This window comes from Callospermophilus lateralis, chromosome 2, assembly GCF_048772815.1.
Source record: "Callospermophilus lateralis isolate mCalLat2 chromosome 2, mCalLat2.hap1, whole genome shotgun sequence".
NCBI lineage: Eukaryota > Metazoa > Chordata > Mammalia > Rodentia > Sciuridae > Callospermophilus > Callospermophilus lateralis.
This window is the reverse complement of record NC_135306.1, coordinates 97,207,812-97,234,272: the sequence shown is the minus strand read 5'-3', so window position 1 is coordinate 97,234,272 and position 26,461 is coordinate 97,207,812. Positions and strand designations below refer to the sequence as shown.

The 26,461-nt window shown below is 46.1% G+C and overlaps 1 protein-coding gene across 1 annotated transcript; it reads left to right on the top strand.

Moving 5' to 3' along the window:
* Window positions 1–228: 228 nt before the first annotated feature.
* Window positions 229–26,395, top strand: Adamts15 (ADAM metallopeptidase with thrombospondin type 1 motif 15). The gene is made up of 8 exons (XM_076846161.2): window positions 229–1,501; window positions 13,020–13,152; window positions 13,642–13,809; window positions 14,048–14,331; window positions 20,108–20,285; window positions 21,181–21,362; window positions 21,465–21,640; window positions 23,589–26,395. Exons 1-8 carry the CDS (start codon window positions 545–547, stop codon window positions 24,361–24,363), a joined length of 2,853 nt encoding a protein of 950 aa, XP_076702276.1. The 5' UTR covers window positions 229–544; the 3' UTR covers window positions 24,364–26,395.
* Window positions 26,396–26,461: the final 66 nt, after the last annotated feature.

Sequence of the window (26,461 nt, the reverse complement as noted above, 5' to 3'; positions counted from 1 at the left end):
CTGGCCAGCCCACGCCTCCGCCTCAGCTAAACGCCACTCCCTCCCCGCCAAATGGCTCTCGGCTCTGGAGGCGGGACCGAGTTCTTCGGTGGCCCCTGGAGGCCCGGGGCTGCGAGCTCTGGGAGGCTGGGAGGGTTGAGAGGGGAGGGGCGCTGACTGGGCAGTCCAGAGAGGAGGGGGCCTTTAATAGGCTCGCCCAGCGCCTGGTTCGCTGCGCTGCGAGTGGCTGCTGTTGCGAGAAGCAGCCCGACACCTCCCGCCAGTTCTCCGCTGCAAATCTTCGTCCTTGCACTTGACAGCGATTGTACTTAAGCTCCCAGGGCGCTCTTTGCTGGAAGGCACAGGTAGGAGGCGCAGGCTGCCGGGTGCACCCTAGCTGTTCTGGGAGGAGTCTCCCTGCCTTGGTTGGCTCTCCTTTCAGGGAGCTGCTGACTGTCCCGAAGCGTTGGTGGTTTTGGTGTGTAGGCTGCAAAGAGACCGTGCTGGCGGCGGGGAAGTCGGGCCGAGCCCCTTTCTAGAGTACGTCTGTGCGCTGCTCGGCGCCATGCTTTTGCTGGGCATCTTAACCTTGGTTTTCGCCGGGCGACCTGCTGGCAGCTCCGAGCCAGAACGGGAGGTGGTCGTTCCCATCCGACTGGACCCGGACATCAACGGCCGCCACTACTACCGGCCGGGCCCCGAGGACTCCGGGGAGCAGGGACTGATTTTTCAGATCACAGCATTTCAGGAGGACTTTTATCTACACCTGACGCCGGATGCTCAGTTTCTGGCTCCCTCGTTCGCCACTGAGTATCTGGGCGTCCCCCTCCAGGGGCTCACCGGCAGCTCTCTAGACCTGCGACGCTGCTTCTACTCCGGGAACGTGAACGCTGAACCAGATTCGTTTGCCGCTGTTAGCCTGTGCGGGGGGCTACGTGGAGCCTTCGGCTACCGAGGCGCGGAGTATGTGATTAGCCCGCTGCCCAATGCCAGCGCGCCCGCGGCGCAGCGCAACAGCCAGGGCGCACACCTTCTCCAGCGTCGGGGTGCCCCCGGCGGGCTTTCCGGAGACCCCACCTCTCGCTGTGGGGTGGCCTCGGGCTGGAACCCCGCCATCCTTCGGGCCTTGGACCCTTACAAGCCGCGGTGGACAGGCTTGGGGGAGAGTCACAGCCCGCGCAGGTCCCGGCGCGCCAAGCGCTTCGTGTCTATCCCACGCTACGTGGAGACGCTGGTTGTGGCAGACGAGTCAATGGTTAAGTTCCACGGCGCGGACTTGGAGCATTATCTGCTGACGCTGCTGGCCACCGCGGCGCGACTCTACCGCCATCCCAGCATTCTGAACCCCATCAACATCGTTGTAGTCAAGGTGCTGCTTCTTGGAGACCGTGACACCGGGCCCAAGGTCACCGGCAATGCAGCCCTGACTCTGCGCAACTTCTGCGCCTGGCAGAAGAAGCTGAACAAAGTAAGCGACAAGCACCCCGAGTACTGGGATACCGCCATCCTCTTCACCAGGCAGGTGAGTTAATTTGTCACCTCTTTGGAAACAGCCCTATTCTCTTAGGGTTACCGCCTTTAGCTCTCCAAATCCCCTTTGTGCTGTGCAGTACCCCCAAATTTGAATTCCGTTTATCTCTTCCGACTCCAACTTTGAAACTTCCAGGAAGAGCCCTCTCCTAGGCTCTGCAGAGGTCCTGCTCTCGAGCTTCAGGGCGGTTGTAGGAAAGCCTGATTTTTCCGAAGGTGTTGGCCTGACGCGACCAATCAGCGCCTCCCGGATCAATCGCTGAGGGGCCGGAACCCAGGAAGTTGCCGCCCCAGCCGTAGTTTGTTTTCAAAGCCGATAGGAGGCGCTTTGAGGATGGCGTTGGAGAGGGCAGGAAAGCCCGCCAGTCTTGTATAGGGCATCTAAGTTCTCGACACCATCTCAGAGGGTTCCTTTCCCTGGCTGTAGAACTGGAAGATGATCCAGGGTCAGCGTCTGCTACATTTCTCGCAGGTAACATGTTATCCTCTCTCTGTCCTGGGCCAGGAAAACCTGGATTGGGACGAAGGGCATCACTGGCTTATTTTATGGGTTGCAGAGAAAGGTCTGACTCAAGTAAGCATCCCTCCTTCATTGCTGCTTCTTCCATATCCTTCTCTGCTGGACCTTGTTGAGGGCTTGCAGTTCATTCTGAGCAGGCATTTTAGTAGGGCACTTGTTTGAGGCTGGGAGTGTTTCACTTGGAGTTTCAAGTGGAGTTTCACTTGGAGCTGAGCTGGGAAAACGGCTTATTAGCAGAGGGTGACCCATTTGCCCAGCTGGATGCTGTGGAGCAGAGCAGACAGGATCGCTCAGGTGCTCAGCTTCGGAACTCACTAAAATTCCTAGGACTGCACTTGAGTGCAGGGCTCTAACAGCTTCTGCCTTATTGCAGTGAAATGAGCTTAGTCAAGGGACTCCAGCTGTAGGGTTGGAAAGATACTGAGTACTGGGATTAGAAATATGGACCCAGACCAGGAAAGCAGCTCTGCCTTTTTCAGGTCTTTACCTGATATTCTATCTCAAAGAAGCTATGAATCTGTGAACATTTAGATTCATAGGCGTTGACATGCTTGGGCACTGTAAAGTTTTGGGATTATTGAAATTTCTTAAATACAGGAGGCTGGGAGTAAAAGGGCCAACCAAATGACCTGTATCTTCTGATTTTGGGGGCTGTAACTTGAATCTGTGCCTCACTCTTGTTTTGTCATTATCATAACCACAGCATTCTGGCGATGGCACAGAATCCTTGGTTACCTCTGGGGCTCTTGCTCTTTACTGTTTCCAAATGGCCACTCAAAGCTGGTCTGGCGCCCACAGGCTGGAGCTGGAGTCTTCCACAGTAACCCATTTGGCAGAGCTAGGCCCTTCCTGGAGATGAACTTCCTACTTTCCCAGCCTTCTTCTCCTCCCACCACCTGGTTTCTCTAGGGAGGTCTTTGGCCTGGAGTCTTGTTTCCTTGTGCTCATTCTTCCAACTGAGGTCTGTTGAGCTGCCACTGCCCAGCCCCTGCAAGTACTGCCTGAGTCATGGGGGAAACTGCAAAGGAGATGACTTTGGCTTCTGCACACAGACCAGTTCTGCTGTCAGATTGTTGGGAGGAAATAAAGCAAAGGCCAGGAACAGGCTATCTTAATGGGGAAACCATCTGTTGCCCCATCCACTATCCAGGATGCCACTGTGGAGGTCACTCACAGCCTCTAAATTAATAGACCTCAATCTCCTCTTAGTGATTAAGGCTGACTTTTGGAACCAGCCCCAGGAAGAGAAGTCCTGCTGGGAATCTGGGCCATGCCATCAGAGGAATCAAGCCTTTTGAAGAAGCGATCAAACAGCATGACAGCTTCTGTTTTTCAGTGGTGTGCTAGACCCCCAGGGGGCTATGTTGTCTGTGCATAATGGGTACAAGATGCATGACCACTTGGGTCAGAAGCAGTGATGTGCAACATGTGACTTTTGGGAGCTGTTTTTCCCTTAGGCGTCTACAGGGCAAAGCCAGAGAGAGGGGAGGCTGTGTTGGCAGGTCCATAATCAAGGTATGTGTGTTATGCTTTGGGTAAACATCTCTCCCCACCTCCTCTCCAGCACAGACTTTAGGGCCTGATGCATTCTCAGAGTCTTAGCAACTTCTCATTCTTGAATTCCCCAGGGATAGGTACAGTATTGGATGAGAACATGAGCATACAGCTGCTCTTTCTAGACTAAGGCAGATGTGGTTCCTTCCAGGATCCTTAACTGTCTGGAAGGGAGAGTACACTGATCATTCGACAAGCATCTTGACAATTTGAGGAGTAAAGATTCAGAGAAAGTTCATGGAGAAAGGACGCACATCTGATTTTGCAAAGCAGTCAGTTTCCAGGCTCATAACAACGGGATGAGGTCAGCACAGGACTGGAACGAGGATCTGCTGAGAATTAGAGCCAGAGTCTTTCTCATTTGTTTCTGTAAGGAGAAGTTTCTTTGGCTTTTTGTTACACCCTGCAGCAGGTGCCAGGTATTTACTATTGAGACTTCTCTATCTTTAGGTTCAATTGCTCTGCTATTTTGGTAATCCTTTGTGGTATAATGGTTTCCATTCATTTATTTGTGCATTCTCTTGGTACTGATTGAGCATCTGCAAATAGCAGATACTACCCTGGGTTGTGGAGCTACACATATTAATAAGGTGTGGCCCAGGACCCCCAGGAATTAAATGTGTGGCAAGAGGCAGCTAATTACAATAGGGTGTGCTAAGTGCCAGGACAGAGAATGGAGCCTTCCCTGTGGGAAGCTGCATGGGGGGACATTTTCCTACCCATGAGCTAAGGATACTCTTCAAGGGGCTAGGCTGCAGGAAAAGCAACAGAACTGGGAGGTTGTGGGAATTGGGAGGAAGCTTGTTTTCTATGTTGTAGGATACCCTCTACTCTCTTCTATACCCATTTTACTATAATTTGTGACATTTCCTTTTTTGAGATGATTTCATTTCCATTTAAAATTTAAAAATATTTTTTCTTTTTAAAAATTATATTAGTATGTTAAAATTAAACATATAGTGAGATTTGTTGTTGTATATTTGTACATATACAATATAACCATATAATTTAGCCAATATAATTTCTCAGTACTTCTCGTTTCCCTTCCTTTTCCCCCATTCTCTTTTCTCTATTCTACTGATCTCCTCTTTGATTTTCATGAGAGCCACCCATCCCTTCTTTTCCTTTTCTGCTTTCATCTCTAACTTCCACATAAGAAAGAAAACATATGACCTTTGGCCTTCTGATTTTGGCTTATTTTGCTTAACATAATGCTCTCAAGTTCCATTCGTTTTCCTGCAAATGACATAATTTCATTCATCTTTATGGCTGTCATTTTCATTTTTTTTGAAAATGATTTGCAGTTTATGGTTTTTTTTTTGAAAATGATTTGCAGTTTTCTGCCTGCTTGCTGTCATTTTTTTTCTTTTTTTTTCTGTTATGCTTACCTTTCCTTCTTTCTCTTTTGAGATTATCATGAGGGCTTTTCCTCTGAGTTTCTTCATTCATACTCTGACTAGTCCCCTCACAATCTCAAGCTTGGAACGGATCTTGTGTTGGCCTTGAGAAATCCCAATGTGTTATAGAGGGATGTTCTATACTGTGCAGAGCAGAATAGCATTCTGAAACCTCATATAAAATAGAGGTCAGAGCTTTCTTTTTTAAAAAAAAATAATTTTCAGATGTTGATGGACCTTTATTTTATTCATTTATTTATATTTGGTGCTGAGATTGGAACATAGTGCCTCACATATGACACAATTTAATTTTTCTTTATGGTTGAATATATAATCTCATTTTCTTTATCCATTCTGTTAATGGGCACCTAGGCTGGTTCCAAAACTTGGCTATTGTGGATTGTGTTGTTGGTAAATGCATGGAACTGGAGAACATCATGATAAGTGAATCAAGCCAGACTCAGAAAGACAAGGCCCAAATTTCTCTCATACATGAAAGCTAGAGAGAAAAAAGGGGATCATGTGGAAATAAAAGATCAGTAGAGTAGAATCAGGGGACCAAGGGAGAGGAAGGTGTTAAGGAGAGGGGAACAACTGGGGAATGAAGTTGACCAAATTATGCTATGTTCATGTTTGGATACATCACAACGAATTTCATTTTTATGTATAACTATAATAAACTGATTAAAAATAAATAAATAAGTAGAATGAAGACCAGTAGAGTGGAGGAAGGGAGTCAGTAGAGGAAGGAGGAGAGGTAAAGAAGAAGTACTGGGAATTGAAATGGAAAAAAAAAAATCATGATTTCATCAGGATTTTTTAAAAGTCAGGCCTTAGAAGATATTAGAAGAGAGGTCCCTCTGAAGATTTGGTATTTAATAATTTGTCATTCTTGGGCATTCATGGAAATGCACCATCACTCCTGGGAAGGAGAGAGAAAGGGAAAAAGAGAGGAATGAGTAGAATATGATTATTCCCCGTCTTGTAGGGTGAGTACTGTCTTCATCCTTTCCCTACACCAAATAAGTAAGCCTTATATTAACAGCAGAAGATAAGAAGAGGTGGAGGGAATCTTTTTTTTTTTTTTTTGGAGTTGTCCAGATCAGACTCAAGTCCCTAGACTCGAGGGTTATCCTTCCTCAGCCACCTGAGTAGCAGGGACTACAAGAACATGCCACCTTGCCTGGCTTCGTCTTTTTTTTTTTTTTTTTTTAAACTGCTGGTTCAATTAAAAAGGCAAGTGAGATTTTCTTCTTAGGTCTTGTTCTCCACCTTCCTTTGAACTTCTCTGTGGTTGTTTGTTTGTCTTTCCCTCCCTTTCTTGGCAATCCCCCCTGTCTTGTCTTGTCACCTTGATTTGGTCATTGGTGCAGTGGGAAGAACTCAGGCTTGGAGTCAGGGAGAGCTTTTTGAATCTCTGCATTTGAACTTCCTAGCAATGGACATTGAATGAGTCAGCTGTTTGAACTTCACTTTTCTTGTCCTTAGAATGAGGCAGACGATGATGACGCGCCACCTAACTCATGGGGCTCTTTCGAGGATGAATTACTGAGTAGTCCAGAATAGACACTCAATGATGGCAGCTATTATTATCACTGCTAGTTGCTCAGGATATGTTTCTTGTTGTTGAATTATTACCTTCAGGTCTCTTGCCAGAATGTAATTTTGGGATAGCCCTGATTTAAAGCATTCTGTCTCATTGCCCTTGCAAGTATACACCACACTTATCTGCATATTCCTCTGTGTCTAAACTATGACTGCCAGCATTTGCCAATCTGCTGATTTAAGGCAGGGACCTTTTTATGTTTCTGTAACCCTTACACAAGTCCCTGTATCTCATGGAGCAGTAAGTGTACATGGAAGAATTGTGTAGGCAAGAGTGCAAGGACCTGCCTATGGTTGTGGGTGCCTAGGTGGTTTGTGTCCCTGGGGATCATTAATCCAGCTTTCAGGCTATCAGGCTGCAGGGTTGGGAGAGGGAGTCTTTGGTTCTTCTGGCATTTCTTCTTGGCTCCTAGCCATCAGGTTTTGTCTTGGGGAAAGGCAGGGCCCCAGAGAGGAACATGTTGAATCTACCCTGGAGTCAGCAGACAGGGTGCACAGCAGGGATGCGGTCAGTGTGTCAATGCAGATATGGGGCAAGGAGCCAGGAGCTTGCTCAACCAGCACCATAGCAGCAGTGGCAGAGTGCGCTTGCCCTTAATCCTGCTGCTTTTCTCTACTCAGGACTCCCCTGTCTTGTTCCAGCAAGAGGGGCACTATGAGATGGGCAGTCTTTCTGTCTTGAGATTCCTTAGCCCCTTCATTCTTGGGATCAATGCACACCAGAAGAAGCAGGAGTCCTGGCTAGAGCTCAGCCCCTAGGCTATATTGCCCAGATTTCAACCCTCACTGTGCCTCCATCTTCTCTGTCTAAACTGAGACTTCCTGTATACAGAGCTAATTACCTTATCTGTGTCTTTTTTATAAAATGGGACCTAATAATGGCACCTCCCCCTAATGCTATTATGCAGATTAAATGAGCTAATTCAGGTAAAATGTTTGGAGCACTGCCTAGCATAAAGTAGCAACTCAATAAATGTTAGCCAACATCCTTACGTTTGGTAGGTACTCTTTCTTTTATTTTTTAAAAATTATTTTAATTAGATATATATGACAGCAGAATGCATTTTGATTCTTTGTACACAATTGCAGCACATCTTTCCATTTCTATGGTTGTATACAATGTAGTGTTGCACCATGTGCAGTTATACATGTACCTAGGGTAGTGATGTCCTTCTCATTCCACAGTCTTTCCTACCCCCATCCCCCTTTCCCACCCCATCCTCCATTTTCCCCAGGTCCCCCCCCATTATGGATCAGCATCCACTTATCAGAGAGAATATTTGGCCTTCCTTTGTTTTTTTTTTTTGGGGGGGGGGATTGGCTTACTTCACTTAGGGTAAGTACTTTTTCTTAAAGTGGTACTTTTCAGAGAAAGTTTATTCTTCCTGCAAGCTTTGGCTGCTTCTTCTTACTCACTGAGGTAATTCTTGTTGTTTTGTTTACTTCAGGCTCTTGCAATAATACCATTTTGTGCATCTGGAGGGATTTATGTGCCGGTGAAACCTAATCTGCTAATAGAAGCAAATGACCTTCTAGACTATACTATCTTCTTTTTCTACACCAGGCAGCCTGAGTTACATTGCCCAGGAACTGAATTCCTAGATTTAATTTTTCTAGAAAAGTGAAACCTTTCCAACCTTGGGGATTATAAACAAATGGATCTTGGGCTGAACAAGAAAATACAGCAAAAAGTAGCAGAAATTCAGATGTGAAACAAGTTAAAGGGTCACTGTTAATACTAGCAAGGGTTCTTTCACCAGTAATTATGGTATCCTGACAAGTGAAGTGTGACTTAGAGCAAATAACCGTTGCTGGTCTGGCTTAGGTGTGGATTCAAGACCCCATTCTTCACTTCATAGCTTCGAGGCCCTGGGCCTGTGATATCAACTCTTTGAGACTCAGTTTCTTTATGTGCAAAATGAGAATGTAGTTCTGAAGTTCTGGTGGGTATAATACTTAGATCCTCTAATGTGGCCCTGACTTCTTGTATCCAGCAGGAAGTAGATTACATGGAATGTATATATTTTCTGCCACATTAAAAAAATTAATGTGCTTGATTTTATAATGTGTCTCTACATGTCTCTGAAAACTTTGAATATCTCAGTACACACATGGGAAACAGTGGATGTGGGAAGGAGGCCTGAAGGGAGTTGGGAGAAGTTGTAGAGGGGGTGTATAGAGAGCAACATTGGTAAATAGGGATTGACCCTGCTGCAAATTGTTATCCTTATTTATTTAAGTTGTGACTCTAGTTCTAAATTATTTTATAAGAAGGGACAGTTAGGAAAGAATAGTTCAGGAGGTTTAGGTTTTAGGCCAAGTTGATTCTTGGGTCTTTGGAAAAGAGCTGTGACTATAAGAAAAATTACAGGGGCTGGACTGGGAAATGCCTATATCCTATACCCTCCAGGCAGGGGGAACCAAAAGAGTTTCTATTTTTTGGAGACCAGTTCTCCAGCTGAAGAGGCTGAGGCAATTTGAGTGCCTCAGAGTTCATTCCAGAAGGGTGGAGGCATTCATTGCCATAAATGAGGCACAACTGGGCCCCTGTACAAGAGCCCGTGGGCGTTCAAAGAACTCGGGCTGAGCAGTTAGTTCTTCATTTGCATCCCTGACTGGGGAAAGAGGGGCAGGCAGATCTTCTGACCCCAAGAGTGCATCTTCCCACCATGAAAACACCCATTACTACCTGACAGCTGCTCTCTGCTATGTTCTTACCCAAGGAACTTTTTTGGCTCTTTTCCTGTTACTCTTGTTTGATCCAGCAAAACCCAGATTTCTTGATGGAAAGAACAGGTTGCTCCTGGCTGGGAAGGGCCTGCAGCTGCATGTTTTTGCTTCAGAGAATCCGCCGTCCATGAGAGCGAGGACACTTTGGCTTTAAGGACTTCCTGCCAGTGGAGGCAGCTGCAGGGCTGTGTGGACTGTCTCTCTGGCCTGCTGCTTCTGAGGAGCAGGATGAGGGGCTAGCACTCTGCTTGCTAGCAGGGACAGGGGCGACTGTCACTTTTCTGTGAGTTAGTGCTATCCACTCTGACATGGGTCAGAAGACAAGAGGCTCCTTATTGTTCTTTCCATTGTAAAAGCACATCATTCTGTGTGTTCCTTTTATAGCCTACCTGGTCAAAAGGGACTTAGTACCGTAGGATGGGAGAAGGAGAAGAGGCCTAAGGCACTGACCACTGTGAGTTCTAATGGAAGATTGACCCTTTCTCAGAGTTGGAAACTGAGACCCTGAGGAGACTTGGCCAAAGTCTACTTAATGATGGAGCTAGGACTGGAATCCAGGCTTCTTGGCTCTTATTCCTGTGCTCTCTCTCTTGCATGAAGCCAGTGGTGAGTGTGCAGTGTGGCCCAGAAGCCACAGATGCACCTGTCATAAACTCTGCTATAGGCTCAAATGACCACACTAGAATATCCAGAGATGGCCACCTTTGCACAATGGGATCCCATGCTCTAGTATGTGGGGACATATGGCCCTGTTTCTACTCTCTTCCTTCTTCACTATGCCATGGCATGTGAAGTCTTCATCCTTTCCTTCCTCATTTTCCCTGTTCCCTTCCTTCACAGCTGGTCTGTGATCCTGAGCACATTCCATAATCTGCTACTCTGATAAACTTCTCAAGTTTGACAGTGATTGGATTCCAGGATTAGAGCGCTGGGGGAAAAGAACTTTTGGGAGAGGGGATCTTTGAAGAGAAGAAGGGGATTAGGAAAGGAAGGGAATTTGAGGTCCACTGTGGGGTTCCTGGAAGTGGAAGAAGTGCACTGTGCAAACAAGGGCAGTTGAACAAAGGTAGGGCATGCACGGTGCCCGTCACTGACTCTGGCACACACTGGGTTCAGGCTGGTCACCCTCGTGGTGCTTTGGCCAGAAGAACTGTTAACTCATTAGGAGGTGTGACTATCACCTGACGGTGGGAAGCCAAGTTTGACTGCTCAGGTGATAAACTTCTGAGTGCTTTGGATTAAATTTTGCTGATTTTCTGTACTATGACCACTTTTCCTCCCATGCCCTGCTAACTCTGCAGCTGCCCTACCTCCCCCAGGTCAGCATATATATGCACGAGTGCAAGCTGGCATGCGCATACACACACATACATACACACTCATACAGACACACAGCCCCCAAGAGGAATAAAATTGAGAACCACGCTCTGTGTGTGCTCATGTAACCAACCCCCTTGAGTCCCAAAGGAGAATGACACAGCTCTTTCTCCTGAGCTAATGCTAATGCTCAGGAGTGCTGAGCAATTAACTGTGATGTGGTAGAAAGGCTAATGAGTTCCCAGTCATATGGACCTTCAGTGTATTTAAAAAAATGAATTAAATGTGACCTTTTAATTTTATTTCTTTTTTTATTAGTGCATTGTAATTATACATAATAGTGGGATTCATTGTTCCATATTCCTACATGCACACAACATAATTTGGTCAATTTTATTCCTCAATAATCCCCCCGTCTTTCCCTTCCTCTCTTTCCCTGGCCCTCTGCCTCTACCCTATTGGTTTCCCTTGTATTTTCATGAGCTTCCCCCTTTTTCCTTTTTTATTTTTCTTTTTAGCTTGTAAATTATAAGAGAAAGCCCATTGACTTCTTGAGTTTGGTTATTTCACTTAACACTCTCAAGTTGCATCCACATCCTGTAAATGACATAAGTTTGTTCTTCTTTATGGCTCAATAGAACTCTATTATATATAAAATGCCACATTTTTCTTATCCATTCATCTGTTGCTGGATACCTAGGCAGATCCCATAATTTGGCTATTGTGACTTGTGCTACTATAAACAGGGGTATGCTTTTATCACTATAGTATGCTGACTTTAATTCTTTAGAATAAATATTGAGGGGTGGAATAGCTGGATCATTTGCTACTTCCATTCCCAGTCTTTTGAGGAACTTCTGTACTCAGTGCATGTTTCTGCTCTGTGACATGAGCCTCTCTGAGCTTCAGTTTCTTGGTCTGTGATAATCAGTCATTATTTCAGTGGAATGTTGTAAGGATTAGACCAGGTCATGCATATAAATTGCATGCATGGTGTCATCAGTTAGTAAATCATGGACATGATTAGCTATGATCACGAGCCTCAGTTCCTACTTTGCCAAAGAGGTATAATAACCTCTTTGCCTCCTGGCACTGTTGTGAGGATTGAATGCATGTTATTTTTCCTTCACATGATAGAATGCTCTACGTATTCCAGGCAGCCATGTGATAAAGAGTATGCCCATGTCACTGATTCAATACATGTCTTTTCAAGGGGAGCAGAATGGACATGAGGGTCTTACTGTATTTCCAACTCCTGGGTTCTTAAGGCCTCTAGATTGTATCACTGACCTATAGTGCTTGGTGTGTTCCTTGAGTTATCCATTCCAGGAGCCCCATTTTGCCCTTCAGCATCCCCCGGGAAATATTTCCTACGAGGATGTGCTGCCGGAAGCCCTAGTTTCTTTTTTCCTTTTCTTTTTAAAATAAATTATATTTTTGTTAGTGCACTATAGTTATATATTCTATATATTCTGGTGGGGGTTCATTGTGACATATTCATATATGCATATAACATAATTTGCTCCATTTCATTCCCCAGTACTTCCTCTTTCTCTTCTTTCCTCCCTCCTCCTGATCCCCTTCCTCTACTCTATTGGTCTTTCTTCTGTTTATTTTTTTTTAAAGTTGGTACATTATAATTATACATAAAAGTGGGGAAAGCCCTAGTTTCTGCAGAAAGTTAAGCTTCAGTATAAAAAGAGGGAACTTCCTGCTTAGGTGATGATTTATTTGTCTTTTCTTCCCAACAGCCCTTAATCCCTTGGTTCCTTTAGCTTCGGTAGACATTCTGTATGTAGGTGGTAGCTCTTTCCTACCTTACCCTGCTTCCTCCCAGTCCAGGGAAGCCAAATCTCTGGCATGAGCAGCTCCTTCACTGGTAACAATTTGAGAATATGAGCTTAACTCATAGTTGTCCAAAGGAGTCACTCAGCAAGGACCAAAGCTGGCTCTGGATGAGGCATGTGGTTGCCTTCCACCCCTACCTGCTTCAGGGAGTCATGACCAGAGCCTCACTTGACAGTGGGAATTGCAATATTTTTTTTTTTCTGGTCTGGAAAGCTATCTCTATATAAAGTAGTGGCCCTTGTAGTTTAATTTTGTACCTCCTAATTTCCTTATGTAGGACCTCCCTGTGGATGTGGTTGAGCACAGTCTTCTCAGTGAGCCACAGGGCTTTCTTCGTGAGGCCTCCTCCCTCAGTCTGGGCTGATTCCATGAGTAGCCTACCACTTCTTAGCACAGAGGGCCTGGCTGTAAGGTCTGGGCCTGACTAGCACTGGGGTGGGGTGAGTTGGAATGTCTCATAGGATATGCCCTTTTCCCCCTTCATATCCCTTCTGGCACTGTTAACTTTGGGCTGGTTCTGCTTCTCTTCCACCTGGCAGGACCTGTGTGGGGCCACCACCTGTGACACCCTGGGCATGGCTGATGTGGGCACCATGTGTGATCCCAAGAGAAGTTGCTCCGTCATTGAGGATGATGGGCTTCCGTCAGCCTTCACCACTGCCCATGAGCTGGGTAAGACTGGAAGGGAGGAGAGTCACCCTCTGGGACTGTACTGGGTTTGTGTTGGGTGCTTTGTGTGGGTGAAGTGGGCAGACATTTGTCTTTGGTCTCATATTCTGAAATCTTAGGGATCCTTTCTTAGGATTAGCATCTCCTTGGCTCTGGCTTTGTTTCACTTTTTTCTTATTGTCCCAGTTGGCCAGTTATACAGTCAGAGTACCTCTGCAGAATATCTGACATTTAGGCACTATGGGGAGAATATATTAAAGGCCAGGAGACATGCTTCTGTTCTCAGCAAGCTCACAGCCTAGCAGAGGGGGACAGAAAACAGGAGCCTATGATCTTGAGGACACTGGCAAAACAATTCATTGACAGGTGCAAATGACCAGCCTGGAAACCATTTCACAGGCTTTCTCCTGCCCCCTGCCCTGATTCCTCCCTCAACCCCTCATGCCTATCCTGTGTAGCCCTCTCCTCCTGAATCCTCATTTCATTCCACAGGTCATGTGTTCAATATGCCTCATGACAATGTGAAAGTGTGTGAGGAGGTGTTTGGGAAGCTCCAAGCCAACCACATGATGTCCCCGACCCTCATCCAGATTGACCGTGCCAACCCCTGGTCAGCCTGCAGTGCTGCTATCATTACCGATTTCCTGGACAGTGGCTATGGTAAGCTGAGGTGGCAGAGAGGAGTGGGTGGCTTGGCAAGGATGTCTTTGCTGTCATGTGGTGGTTCTTGCTACCTTTCTGGACTGTCCTCTGTACCCAAGTCATGTAGCCCCAAGGAGTTGGGCCCTGATGTGGGTGCATCCCAGTTGCCCCTTGATTCTTTCCTTCCCTACATCTTAGGCCAGCTAAGACCCACTGTCCCCAGCTTGTCCTGATAAATGTCCTTGGCTCTCTGTAGGTGACTGCCTGCTGGACCAGCCCAGCAAGCCCATCTCCCTGCCTGAGGACCTGCCAGGCACCAGCTATACCCTGAGCCAGCAGTGTGAGCTGGCCTTTGGCGTGGGCTCAAAACCCTGTCCATACATGCAGTACTGCAGCAAGCTGTGGTGCACTGGCAAGGCCAAGGGGCAGATGGTGTGCCAGACCCGCCACTTCCCCTGGGCAGATGGTACCAGCTGTGGTGATGGCAAGTTCTGCCTCAAGGGGGCCTGTGTGGAGAGACACAACCTCAACAAATACAGGGTGAGTACTGGAGCTGATGAGTTGGCAACTCCTGAAAGGAGAGGAGGAGGTCTGTGGCCTCTGCTACCTGGTTTCCACTGGGAAGTTGCCCTGTCACAGATTGGCTGTGTGACCACAGCTGACTCACGTTGCTGCACTGTGTCTCCATTTCTGTCTATGGTTGTAGCCTCTTTTTGACTCTGAAAGTAGAGAAAAAGCTATGGTAGGTCAGAGAACTTGGTGAAGCCTTACAGATACATGGGAAACAGCCTTTGACAGGACTGAGGTCAGCCCTGTGTTCTGTGCCTTGTCCTACGTGGGAGGAGCTCTGGACCCAGAGCTGAGTAGTTGACATTAGGAGTGGCTTACCGCTGGCTCCATACTTTCTTTCCTCAACAACTATAGCGAGGGAGCCAGGGACCACACAGATGAACAAGGATTAGAGATGCAATGAAGCAGAGCCTTGGGCAAGCTTCAGTAACTTGACATATCCTGAACTCTGCTTTGGTCGATTTTTTTTTTTAGCTGAAATACAATTGAACAAAAGTCCCCCTGCCCTTAGAAAAATAATAAATAGGACTAGCAATCAAATCAGAACAACAGAACCCTAAAGATTCTCTGAATATAATACAAACTGTATATTCTTTAGGTCTTGAGTTAGTGTAGTAAAGGGATTTGCACTTTTCCTGGCAGGAATAAGAAGTCCATCCTTCTCCCTGATCCTAAACATGACAGTCCCTTACCTACCCTATTCCCAACTGGAGAAAGACTTGGGATAGGGTTTTATATGAACGGAGGAAATATTTTTAAAAAGCCTTTACCAAGCACCTGAGATGGATGTGGGAGAATATTATTTAAAATCTTCTTCTGTCACCTGGGAATATGTATTTAACTAAATCTTTAATAATCTATTAGGCAGAACTGCACTGGCTTCAGGGAACTGAATAAGGTACTGTGCTGGTCAGAAAAAGAAATAAAATGTAGGCCATACCCCAGAAAGCTCATAGTCTTGTGAGGAACCTAGAAATGTCATTAGAATACAAACACGGAGAAGCAAGAATTCTGAGTTACAACAGAGGTATAAAAATGTGTTATGGGAGAAACAGGGGTGAGAGATTAAGCAGAGGGCACTGAAAAAACTTTGAGGAGGAGGAGGCATTTGAAGAGAGCCTTGAGGGTTGAGTAAGTGCCCAATAGGTGGAGGTGCAGCAAGGCATGGAGTGGGACTGAGTGAGCTAGTGGGTGGGTAGCTGAGGGTACCATGGCTAGGCTGATGGGTTCAGGCTAGAAGATTCTGAGGACAGGTGAGTCATAGCCAGCTCATTCTCTTGGGAAGAGGAATCTAAAGGAGGAATAGACTAGGCAAGAAGATATTGGACACAGGAAATGTGGTTTGGTAAGCACAATCTTTCCATATGCTTTCTGGAATTTTCTATCAGCAAAATCCACTATATCCTCCATGTCATCTCTGAACAGTCCTCTTACTACCTGATTTGATTGAAGCCATCTTCCCAACTCACTTCTTTTTTTTTTTTTTTTGGTCTCTAACAATTCTTCAATTCCATATGGGCCTATTGTCCATGGATACAACATTATTTCCATCTCTCTGTCACATGTCCTTACTTCCTCTTTATTGAGCTGAGATTCTGTGGTCCATTGTTAAAGTGACTCCTTTAGATACACTCTTGGTTCCCTTATCTCATCCCTCTCTGTCATGCTTACTTGGATTAGCCACCACCTTGGTTGAACCCAACTCACTCACCTACTCAGATGTGCCTGCATAGGTGAATATGGCTGGAAAAAAATGCACAATTATGCTCACTGGTATCAGCTTAGATTAACAACCTGGAAACTCCCATAATTCTTGCCAGGAGTGATATATATTTCATTTCTATAGTTTATGCGCTCTCTCACTCTTTACACTTCCACCCCGTCCGTCCTTCCATCACCAACTTCTTCCTCATTTTTACTTGTACTGGTGTAGTAGTCCATTTCCCATTACTACAATGAAATACCCAAGGCTGGTAATTTATAATGAGAAGAAGTTTATTAAGTTTACAGTTTTGGAGACTGAAAGTCCAATAACATGATGTAAGTTTTGGTGAGGGGCCTCCCTGGTTGTTTCACCTCATGGCACATAGCATTATGCAAGAGGGAGGGATCACATGGAGGTAAGAGAAGCCAGAGTGTGGGAGGTGCAGGCTTACTCTTTCATAACACCTTTCTCTCATGGAACTAATTAGGATCCAAAAGAGCTACTTAATTCCTTCTGAAGGCAGTGTCCTCAATGACCTAATTAATTCCCAGTTGTCCTACCCCTCCTTAATACTGCCACTCTGGGGACCAAGATTCCAACACATGAATTAATGGGAGATAAACCACATCTAAACCATAGCAACCAGTGACCTTTCCTCCCCTATTTTACTAAGGGAAAAGAACAATCAAGCAATCAGAAGACAATTTCCAAGGCACTGCATCAATTGTCTGACTGCTTCTATACATACTCCCATCTTTCCCCACTTCCAGTGGAGGGACTGTCCAAGCTGAACCCAAGGCCAACCTTTGTGCTTTGTACTGTCCCTGTTGCGAACTCAAGGGCATCACTTGTCATTTCTCCATTCTCTCCTACAGTATCACTTCTTCTGTCTCTTGGGTTGAATCTTTCCTATTATGCTACAAACCTTTTTTTTTCATTTCCATCTTAAACCATACTTCTTATGACCATTCATCCTCTCCAAATATCACAATCTGTTTATCTGACTCCCTTGACATCAACTTTCCTTAAAAGAGTTGTATAAATGTGCTTCTTTACTCCCTGGATTTCTCAGGAATTCACTTCAATCAGGCTTCCACTCCCACCATTCCTCTAAAATAATGCTTGCTTAGGTCACCAAATAGCCATCTGAGTTGTTTACCATCCCTCACTTGCCCTGATTTGATGCAGATTCTGACATGACCCATCACTTTATCCCCTGAGAACCCAGTTTCCACTTATTGTGAGGCAGTCTCTGCTTCTTGTGGGTTCTTCTCTTCTCTTAACTGGCTTTCTCCTCGGTCTCCTTCTCTGGCTCTTCCTCATTCTCATTTTCTAAATGTCGGAGTGCTCCAGAGCTCAGTCCTTACCTTCTACACTGTACACACTCAGTTTCTTTTTTTTTTATTGGTTGTTCAAAACATTACAAAGCTCATGACATATCATTTTTCATACATTTGATTCAAGTGTGTTATGAACTCCCATTTTTACCCCAAATAGAAATTGCAGAATCACATTGGTTACACATTTACAGTTTTACATAATGCCATATTAGTGACTGTTGTATTCTGCTACCTTTTCTATCCCCTATTATCCCCCTCCCCTCCCCTCCCATCTTCCCTCTCTACCTCATCTGCTGTTGTTCAATTCTCTCCCTTGTTTCCCCCCCTTTCCCCTCACAACCTCTTATATGTAATTTTGTGTAACAACACTCAGTTTCTTAAGTGATTAATTGAGGCTGTGGCTTTAAATACCATTCACAGGTTGGAGACTCTTATATTTGTATCTCCAGCACATGTCTCTCTCCCAAGCCACAGACTTGTATAACTGAATCATGACATCTCCATTTGAATACCAGATAAGCATCTTGAACATAGCATCTGTAAAACTGAGCTCCTGATCATATCCCCTAAACTTGCTTTGTCAGCTCCATGTAAACCCTTTTTCTCCTGCATCCTTCACATTCTGTATCTCAGAAATTTCTATTGACCCTGTCTTTGAAAGAGATCCAGAATCCTATTTCTCACTGCTTTCCCTGCTACCACCCTGGTCTAAGCCATCAACTCTTCTTGCCTGGATTATAGCAGTCATTCCCCAACTGGTCTCTCTGCTTCTGATCTTACTCCTTAGAGACCATCCCCAACAAGTGCCCAGAGGGATCCATTAAAAATGTGAGTTAGGTTATGCCATTTCTCTTCTTGGAAGCTTCAGGGTTTCCATACCTGACTCAGAATGGCCACACATTTCTGCCTTCATCTCCGGCTTCTCTTCTCTTGATTGCTCTGCTCCAGGCACATCTTTTCTCAAGGCCTTTGCATTGTTTCCTTTGCCTGAAATATATGCATGGCTCATGCCTGTATTTCCCTTAAATTTCTATAAGTGAGGCTTCCCTGACTCCTCATAATAAAGAGCAGCCCACCTTGCCAGGGTCCTCCCCATCATTGTCACCCTAACCCACACCTGCTTTTAACCCTATCCAATAATCTACATGTACTGGCTTATTTTAATTATCTGTGTTTCCTTAACTAGGATGTGATGACCTGGAGGGTTGGGACTTGCTGTGCATGGTATCAGGCATATAGTAGGAACACGGCAAATATTTGGCCAATGAATGAATGAATGGTGCATGATAGGAGTACAATACATGTTTTTGTACAAGTGGGTGGGAAGAAATGACACCAGATAAAAACAAAGAGCATTGGCTCAGAAGTTGCAGGAACAGTGTTAAGTATTGAAGAAAAAGTGAAGAGAATAAAGTCTAGGCTCAGATTATTAATTCTTCAGATGGTCATTGCTCACTTTTGAGGGAGCAGCTTCTGTGGTGTGATGGAGGAAAAAACCATAAAACAAAGCTCTGAGGAGTGAAGATGGGAAAGGAAAAGAGGTGAATGACTTTCTCAGGAAGTGAAAGGAGGGAATTAGAGTGGAGCACTAGTTTGAGAGAAAGCAGGAGTACAAGAAAGTTTATTATCTTTTTTTTTTTTTTAAAAAAAAGACATATTAAAACAATGAGCCAGTAACTATCTGAGAGGAGGATAGTCCAATAAATATACTGAATATGTACATAAGTTAAAGTACTCATGTTTCATGGAAGCAATTCTGATTGGGCCTATGTGGGTTAGTTACCTTATGGATGAACTGTGGCAGTTTTAATACCAGGATGTACAACTGGGCTGCTTCCTTTATTGCCCAACAAAGGTGTGTTCAGGGGTGAAAATTCATTTTACTATCATCCTAAGAAAAACAGAATGAAGATTATACATTTTCTATCTTCTCTACCCTGCTAAACAACAAACAAACAAACAAATAAAGCCCAATGCATAATTCACTCCAAAGCCAAATAGAGTTTTAGAATTGCTTAATAGAGTCTTATCTACATGTCCTCTTAACGTAAATATTGTCATCACTGATACTGAGGCTTTCTCAAATGCAACTCCTGATTGAGGTTGAGATCAATTTGGTTTGGCAAAGAGTCTGAACATTTATGAATAAAAATATTTAAGTATCTATGACAACGTTGTTTATTGGCAAGGCTGTTAGCTGGAACTGCTGAGATTCTTGTAAATATACTAACAACAGACAAGGGGAAACTTTGAATTCTTGCATGGAGGCAGGACCAGTGCTAGGAATTTTTATACCTGTCACCTCCTTTAAATCTTCTGTCAGACCTCAGACCCAAGTATTATTGGCTCCATTTTTGCAGGTAAAGCATATACAACTTAAGGATATTTGGCCAGTGGCTCAAGCCTGCTCTGTGGTGAGAGCAGAGGTGATGATAAAACTTGTCTGCCTCACTCCGTGGCCCAAGGATGTCTCATAACTGGGAGCCACTGGTGTTGGCTAATTAATCAGTTGAAGTGTTATGTGGGTGCTATGCATACAGATCATGTGCATATTGCTTTTTTTTCTCATGGTATAAAGTGAATTTCATTTCAGTGGGGCCAGATGGGAACTTGAGGATTGCACTGGTGGCTTTTCTGTAGGCTAAAGGGCTGCGTGTGGCACCTGGACCTCTGAAAGAGTATAAGTGGCTTTTCCTCGCAGGTGGATGGCTCCTGGGCCAAATGGGAACCATATGGATCGTGCTCGCGCACCTGTGGTGGGGGTGTGCAGCTGGCTCGGAGGCAGTGCAGCAACCCCACCCCTGCCAATGGGGGCAAGTACTGCGAAGGAGTGAGGGTGAAATACCGATCCTGCAATCTGCAGCCCTGTCCCAGCTCAGGTGAGGGGGAAGCAACAGTGTTCTGCTTCGACTGGGAGGCTAAATGGCTCAAGAGAATGAGGCACTAGATGTCTTCTTAATTAAGTACTGACAAGACTCTCTTTCAAGTAGGAATTCAGGGCCCATGAACTTGGTGGGAAAAAATTGCATCTCTATTTTTACTGAAGTTTCTATCTAAAACTTAGTGTCCCCTTCAATTATAAATTGAGTATTTCTTTTTCTTTTCTTTTTTAACTGTTTCATCTAAATTCTGATATTTCCTTCACTTAGGCAACAAATTGAAACAGTAATAGAAACACCTGTGACTTTGTCACCAATAGAAATCATTGCTATTTTTATATGCTATTTCAGTTGAAGAATTCTCAAAATGCCATTTATGCTTATCCATTCCCACTTTAAAATTATAGCAGTTATTAGATTCATTATTGAATCATATTATTTAATGCATTATCAAAGAAGCATACATATCACAGATACGTTTCAAAATATGCTGATAGTCGTATATTATTATAATTGGTGTTCTTGGTAAATATATATAATTTATGCACTTAATAACATTATTGTGAAGATAGTTTCAATAAACTATTGAAGGCTTTCATAATCCAAAAAATATTTAAGATACCTGTTATAAAAGGAGTTCAAGGCAAGATTGCTGGAGAGGGTGGCACATTCCTTTGAGGATGCATTATTATCCATGCCCTGTATCTTTTGGACCCAGCTGCTTTTGTCCTTTGAGTTGGGGAGGCTGTGGCTCTAGTGATGAGCATCACACTCTTGAGGGTAGGAAAGGGCTGTTTAGATTCTTGATGCTAGCCATCCCAGGGAGGGATATTCTCTTTTACACTTCCTGTGGTGCTTCCCTGAAAATTCCTGCATGTGATTTCTCCCTCTCTAGCCTCTGGCAAGAGCTTCCGGGAAGAGCAATGTGAGGCTTTCAATGGCTACAACCACAGCACCAACCGGCTCACCCTGGCCATTGCATGGGTGCCCAAATACTCAGGTGTGTCTCCCAGGGACAAGTGCAAACTCATCTGCCGAGCGAATGGCACTGGCTACTTCTATGTGCTGGCACCCAAGGTGAGCAAGATGGGGCAGGAGACAGAGCAGGGATTAGGCTTTGGGGTAACATCAGGCTGAGCTGTCCCTCTTCCTCTTCTCTCCCTTCTGGGGATGCTGCAGGTGGTGGATGGCACGCTGTGTTCTCCTGACTCCACCTCAGTCTGTGTCCAAGGCAAGTGCATCAAGGCTGGCTGTGATGGGAACCTGGGCTCCAAGAAGAAGTTTGACAAATGTGGAGTGTGTGGGGGAGACAACAAAAGTTGCAAGAGGGTGACAGGAATTTTCACCAAGCCCATGTGAGTTCTGGGTCCTGGAAGGTGTAAGGGAGCAAGTTGGGAGGAGGGTGAGTGGAATTCTCCCAGTCATTGGAAGCTTGGTTTAGGTTGGGGTGAATATTAGATTCTGGCCATACTCTTACTGTGGAGGCCACTCATTCTCTTCTAGGGCTGATAATCATCTGAACCATCCATCCATCCATCCATCCATCCATCCATCCATCCATCTATCCATCTATCCATCCATCTATCCATCCATCCACCTACCCATCCATCCATCCATCCATCCATCCATCCATCCATCCATCAATCCATCCATTTATTTAGCAAAGGAAGATGAATCTTCAAGAACACACCACAGCAGATGATATTTAAGGAAATGTCAGTTTTGTTAGGTTCTGTCTAGCATTCTATGATCTGCATTCTAATCTCATTTCTCCACTTTCTGCCTGAACTTAGACAAGTGACTCCATCTCCAGAGTTCTAGATGTTCTTATTTGTAAAGTGGATATAATACTAATGTATTATCACATGAGCTCTTGTGAGGAGTAAGGGAGTTAGTCCAAATAAAATGGTTAGTATAGTACATGGTGTAGAATAAATGCTCAATACATGTTCAAAAAGATAATAAGGTGACAGCACGTGACAGCTGCTACCCTCTCCCTGAGCCTGAGGCCCAAGCCCTGGTGGTCAGATGAGGGAGAGAATGGCAATAAATTGCCAAGGGACAGTGAACAAGAGGCTGGGGCTGAAGGGACCTCTGCTTCCTAGGAAAAGTGCACTAGGATCTGCTGAAGAATCATCTCTGGGCCTCTTCTAGTCCCAACTCTAGTGTCTGTAGCTCCCCAGCCTTCTGAGGTCAAACACATTCTCTTTTCTCCTTTCATTCCCATTTCTCCAAGGTCCTGACCCATGTTCTGGAAGAACAGGACACTTGAGATCTCAGTTTAGAGTAGGGAGTATAAATGCCCTTGAAAACTTGGGAGGCCAAGTACTGATGATGGAGAGACAAGATGGCTGTCCTGGAGTCTGATTGGACCCTCTGGACATGACATCTTCTGCTGAGTTTCTAGGTGGGAGATGACAGGGAGGGTCCCGAGCCCCTTCTCTGGAGCTCTGGTGCTGCAGGTGGAGGTGATCCAGGCTGTCCTTCACAGGGACCTGCAGAGGGGCCACATGGGGAGTGAGAGGTACTTTGGTTAAATGACAAGTGTTCTTTCACAGATGATTGGAGCTGGAAGGAGTTGTAGAAATCATCTAGCTTAACCCACTTATTATATAGATGTGAGTATCAGAACATTGAGGAACTGTTTAAAGTTACCAGGGAATTGGTATCTGAGCCAGCTGGATTTCCATACCCAAGTCCAAGGCCAGAACAGTCTCACTGCATTGAGCTCCCAGCCTTGGACTTGAGAGCCACAGATTTATTTCCTTTTTCCCCCTCCTCATTATCACAGATTATACCTATGGGGTTCTCACTGTGCCACCCACTGTGTGACATGCTTCACAGGCTGTGGCTTCTTTATCCCTCCTTACAGTTGAATGAAGTATGTGAGATCATGAACTCCATTTTACTGGTGAAGACACAGAGGTTTAGACAAGCTGAGAAAAACTTATTCAAGACCCATAGCAAAGCAAAGGATGAGGTTCTCTCTACCTCTACAACTTCTGCTTTCACTCCCACTCTAGAATTCACCACAAGATAAATTTACTGAAGAAAAACGATCATGAGGCTCTATGGGCAGCTATTCAGTTTCAGATAATCAAGAAATCTGTGTACCACCTTTTAACTTGGTGTGTTTCCATCATGACCTGGATGGTGCTGGAGCAGCCTCACCTTTGCAATCTTCTACCATCTTTGTGACCTGCTCTGGGGTTTGTGAATGGTGATCAATTATGACTTTAAAGGGGTATGAGGTCCTTAGGTCTAGGCATCCGTCTAATGCACAATCCCCTTTTTTTACCCTAGGCATGGCTACAATTTTGTAGTGGCCATCCCTGCAGGTGCTTCAAGCATTGACATCCGCCAGCGTGGTTACAAGGGGTTGATTGGGGATGACAACTACCTGGCCCTGAAGAATAGCCAAGGCAAGTACCTGCTCAATGGGAACTTTGTGGTATCGGCTGTGGAGCGGGACCTGGTGGTGAAGGGCAGCCTGTTGCGGTACAGTGGCACGGGCACTGCGGTGGAGAGCCTGCAGGCTTCCCGGCCTATCCTGGAGCCCCTGACTGTGGAGGTCCTCTCTGTGGGGAAGATGACACCACCTCGAGTTCGCTACTCCTTCTATCTGCCCAAAGACCCTCAGGAGGACAAGTCTTCCCACTCCAAGGACCCCCGGAGCCCTTCGGTGCTACACAACAGCGTCCTTAGCCTTTCCAATCAAGTGGAGCAGCCAGAAGATCGGTCCCTGGCACGCTGGGTGGCAGGCAGCTGGGGGGCTTGCTCTGTGAGCTGTGGAAGTGGCCTGCAGAAGCGGGCTGTGGACTGTCGGAGCTCCCCAGGACAGCGTGGGGCATCTGCCTGTGATGCAGCCCATCGGCCAGTGGAGACACGAGCCTGTGGGGAGCCTTGCCCAACCTGGGAGCTTGGGACTTGGTCACCCTGTTCCAAGAGCTGTGGGAGTGGATTTAAGAGACGTCCACTCAAGTGTGTGGGCCATGGCGGCCAGTTGCTGGCCCGGGACCAGTGCAATCTGCGACGCAAGCCCCAGGAACTGGATTTCTGCATCTTGAGGCCCTGCTGAGAGACTGTTCCTTTCTCCCCTTCATTCTCTGCCCCACTGTGGTGCTGGTGTTCTGGCTGGCTGGAGTAGAGGACGGCAGCCAGGGACCTGTGCCAAGATGTCACTCGCGTCCAGGACAAGGACCATGGGTTGGGGTGAGCGATTCCCTCCTCCCTGGACTGGGCAGGGGGAAGCCAACTAATGCACAGTCTACCTCATGTTCCGCTCCTCGGGGACCTGGTTGCTGGGAGAGACTGTGGGGTGTAGGTACTGGGCAGAAGGTGCTGAGGCCCAGTTTCCAAGGGACCTGGAGGATGGGCACCTCCCAGGCAGAACTTCAGGGACCTTGGCCCCCATAAGGGAGGCCACAGGCTGCTGGAAGAGCCATGGCCCAGCAGCTTGGCACCCTCAGGTGGCCCCAGGGACTCTGAGCCGTCTCTGAAAAAGGCAGGGTTTTCACGGTGCTTATGGACCTTTTTCCTTTTCTAACTGACCTGGACTGAACAATAAACACTGCCTGGGTTGGGTGGTAGTTGAAGGGAGAGTGAGATCGGGAATAACTGGAGCCTGAGCCCCTGCATTTGAAAAGAGACAGATGTATATAGGGAGTCTGGAGGTTTCTTAAATCTTCGTTTTGGCCCTCCCTGAAAGAGTCAGCCTCCTCTCCCCCAGATGTCCAGGACAAAACAAAGGGCTGCCACTAAGGGGCCCTCTGAGACTCTGCAGGCAGAGGGAGGAAGTCCACAGGAAGCCTGCCATTTTTGTCAAGAGGAAAGTGACCATTGCAAAAAGAGGCTGACACTTTAAAGGGGTGATAGATTCTGTAGCTGAAGTAGGGAATGTGAGGAGAGATCTAGAGGGTTTTACTGTCACTGGAGCCAAGGTGGGTGAGTGCTGAGCGCTGGCCTGGCTTTGGGGGGATATTACCTTAGAATGGTGAAGGAGGCTCCAGGTCTAATGAGTTTTTCCTAATGAGGTGGATATATAATATGGTTGATGCTATAGTTCTACATTGGTTCAGAACCTACAAAGTGACCACAGTTCTTTGCCCACTGAGCAACTAGTGGGACATGACCAGGAAGGCCAGACCCTGAACATTCACATGCCTGCAAGTTACTCTTCTTCCTGATAGCGCCTGCTGTCTGCCATGGGCACATTATGTTGCATCTCCAGGCCTTTGCCTCTCCAGTTGGGAAATGGGATTCATTGTTCGCTACCTCAGATTATGCTCTCTGGGAACCCACCCCGTCCCTCCCCAGGGACAGAGGTGATTGGTGCTCCCACCACACCCAGCTGTCATCTTTACAGACTGATCTGCCCAGTCACAAAGATGAATGCGTGATGAGTGGCCACCTGCTGGGCTTCCAGATAGGAAGACCAGGGTGGTGGTGGTGTCTCTCTCTCTAAATTCCTTGGGAGCTGGTTTCAGGAGACACCAAGAATCCATGAGACCCAGGGGCCCTTGGCAGTCACTAGTGGGAACTGCTAGAGACCTGTCTGTCTTATAGATGTGTCAGAGGTATAAAAACCAAGGCGTTTTTCTACAGCTCCATGTGGGAAGATATTTTGAGGTTAGAGATCTTTTGGCTAAGCAGATGCCTCAGTGAGAAAAGGGGGTAGGTATTCTGCTTTGGAATATAGGTACTTAGTCTAGGTCCTCAGTGGAGAACTTCATGAGGTAAGATCAAAACTTGCATCTTCTTGGGGAGACAGGTTCAGTTCTTTTATGTGGTGTTCCCAAATAGTCAAAAATCCATAAACTAATCAGCTGACCAGCCTAACCTTTATGATGATCTAATCCTGTCCCAGGTTGGAGACGTTGCATAGAACTCCTGCAGGGGGTGGAAGGCATGCAGCTCTCTGAGGGGGAGGATGGAGTGAGGAGGAATCCCCCTCCTTGTTCCAGTGAGCACTGTGAAGTTGCAGAGGCAAAAGGCCCCCGGGGCTCTAGGGCCTAGTCAGAAGGGAGCTTAGCCAGCTGACGACAGCACGGCACCCTGTGCTTAGGGCATTCTCTCTGTTGTGAGGAGAGGGTGGTCAGGGGGCTGTGCAGAAAGAGGGTGGGTGGGAAGGGAGGTGCTATCACGGGGGAGACTGCCCCTTTGCAGAGCAGTGTTTG

Coding starts and splice junctions, on each gene's coding strand:
- Adamts15 (XM_076846161.2), top strand. CDS start 545: ATGCTTTTGCTGGGCATCTTAACCTTGGTTTTCGCCGGGCGACCTGCT. Junction 13,810..14,047: donor TTTCCTGGACAGTGGCTATG/GTAAGCTGAGGT, acceptor GGCTCTCTGTAG/GTGACTGCCTGCTGGACCAG. Junction 14,332..20,107: donor ACAACCTCAACAAATACAGG/GTGAGTACTGGA, acceptor TTTTCCTCGCAG/GTGGATGGCTCCTGGGCCAA.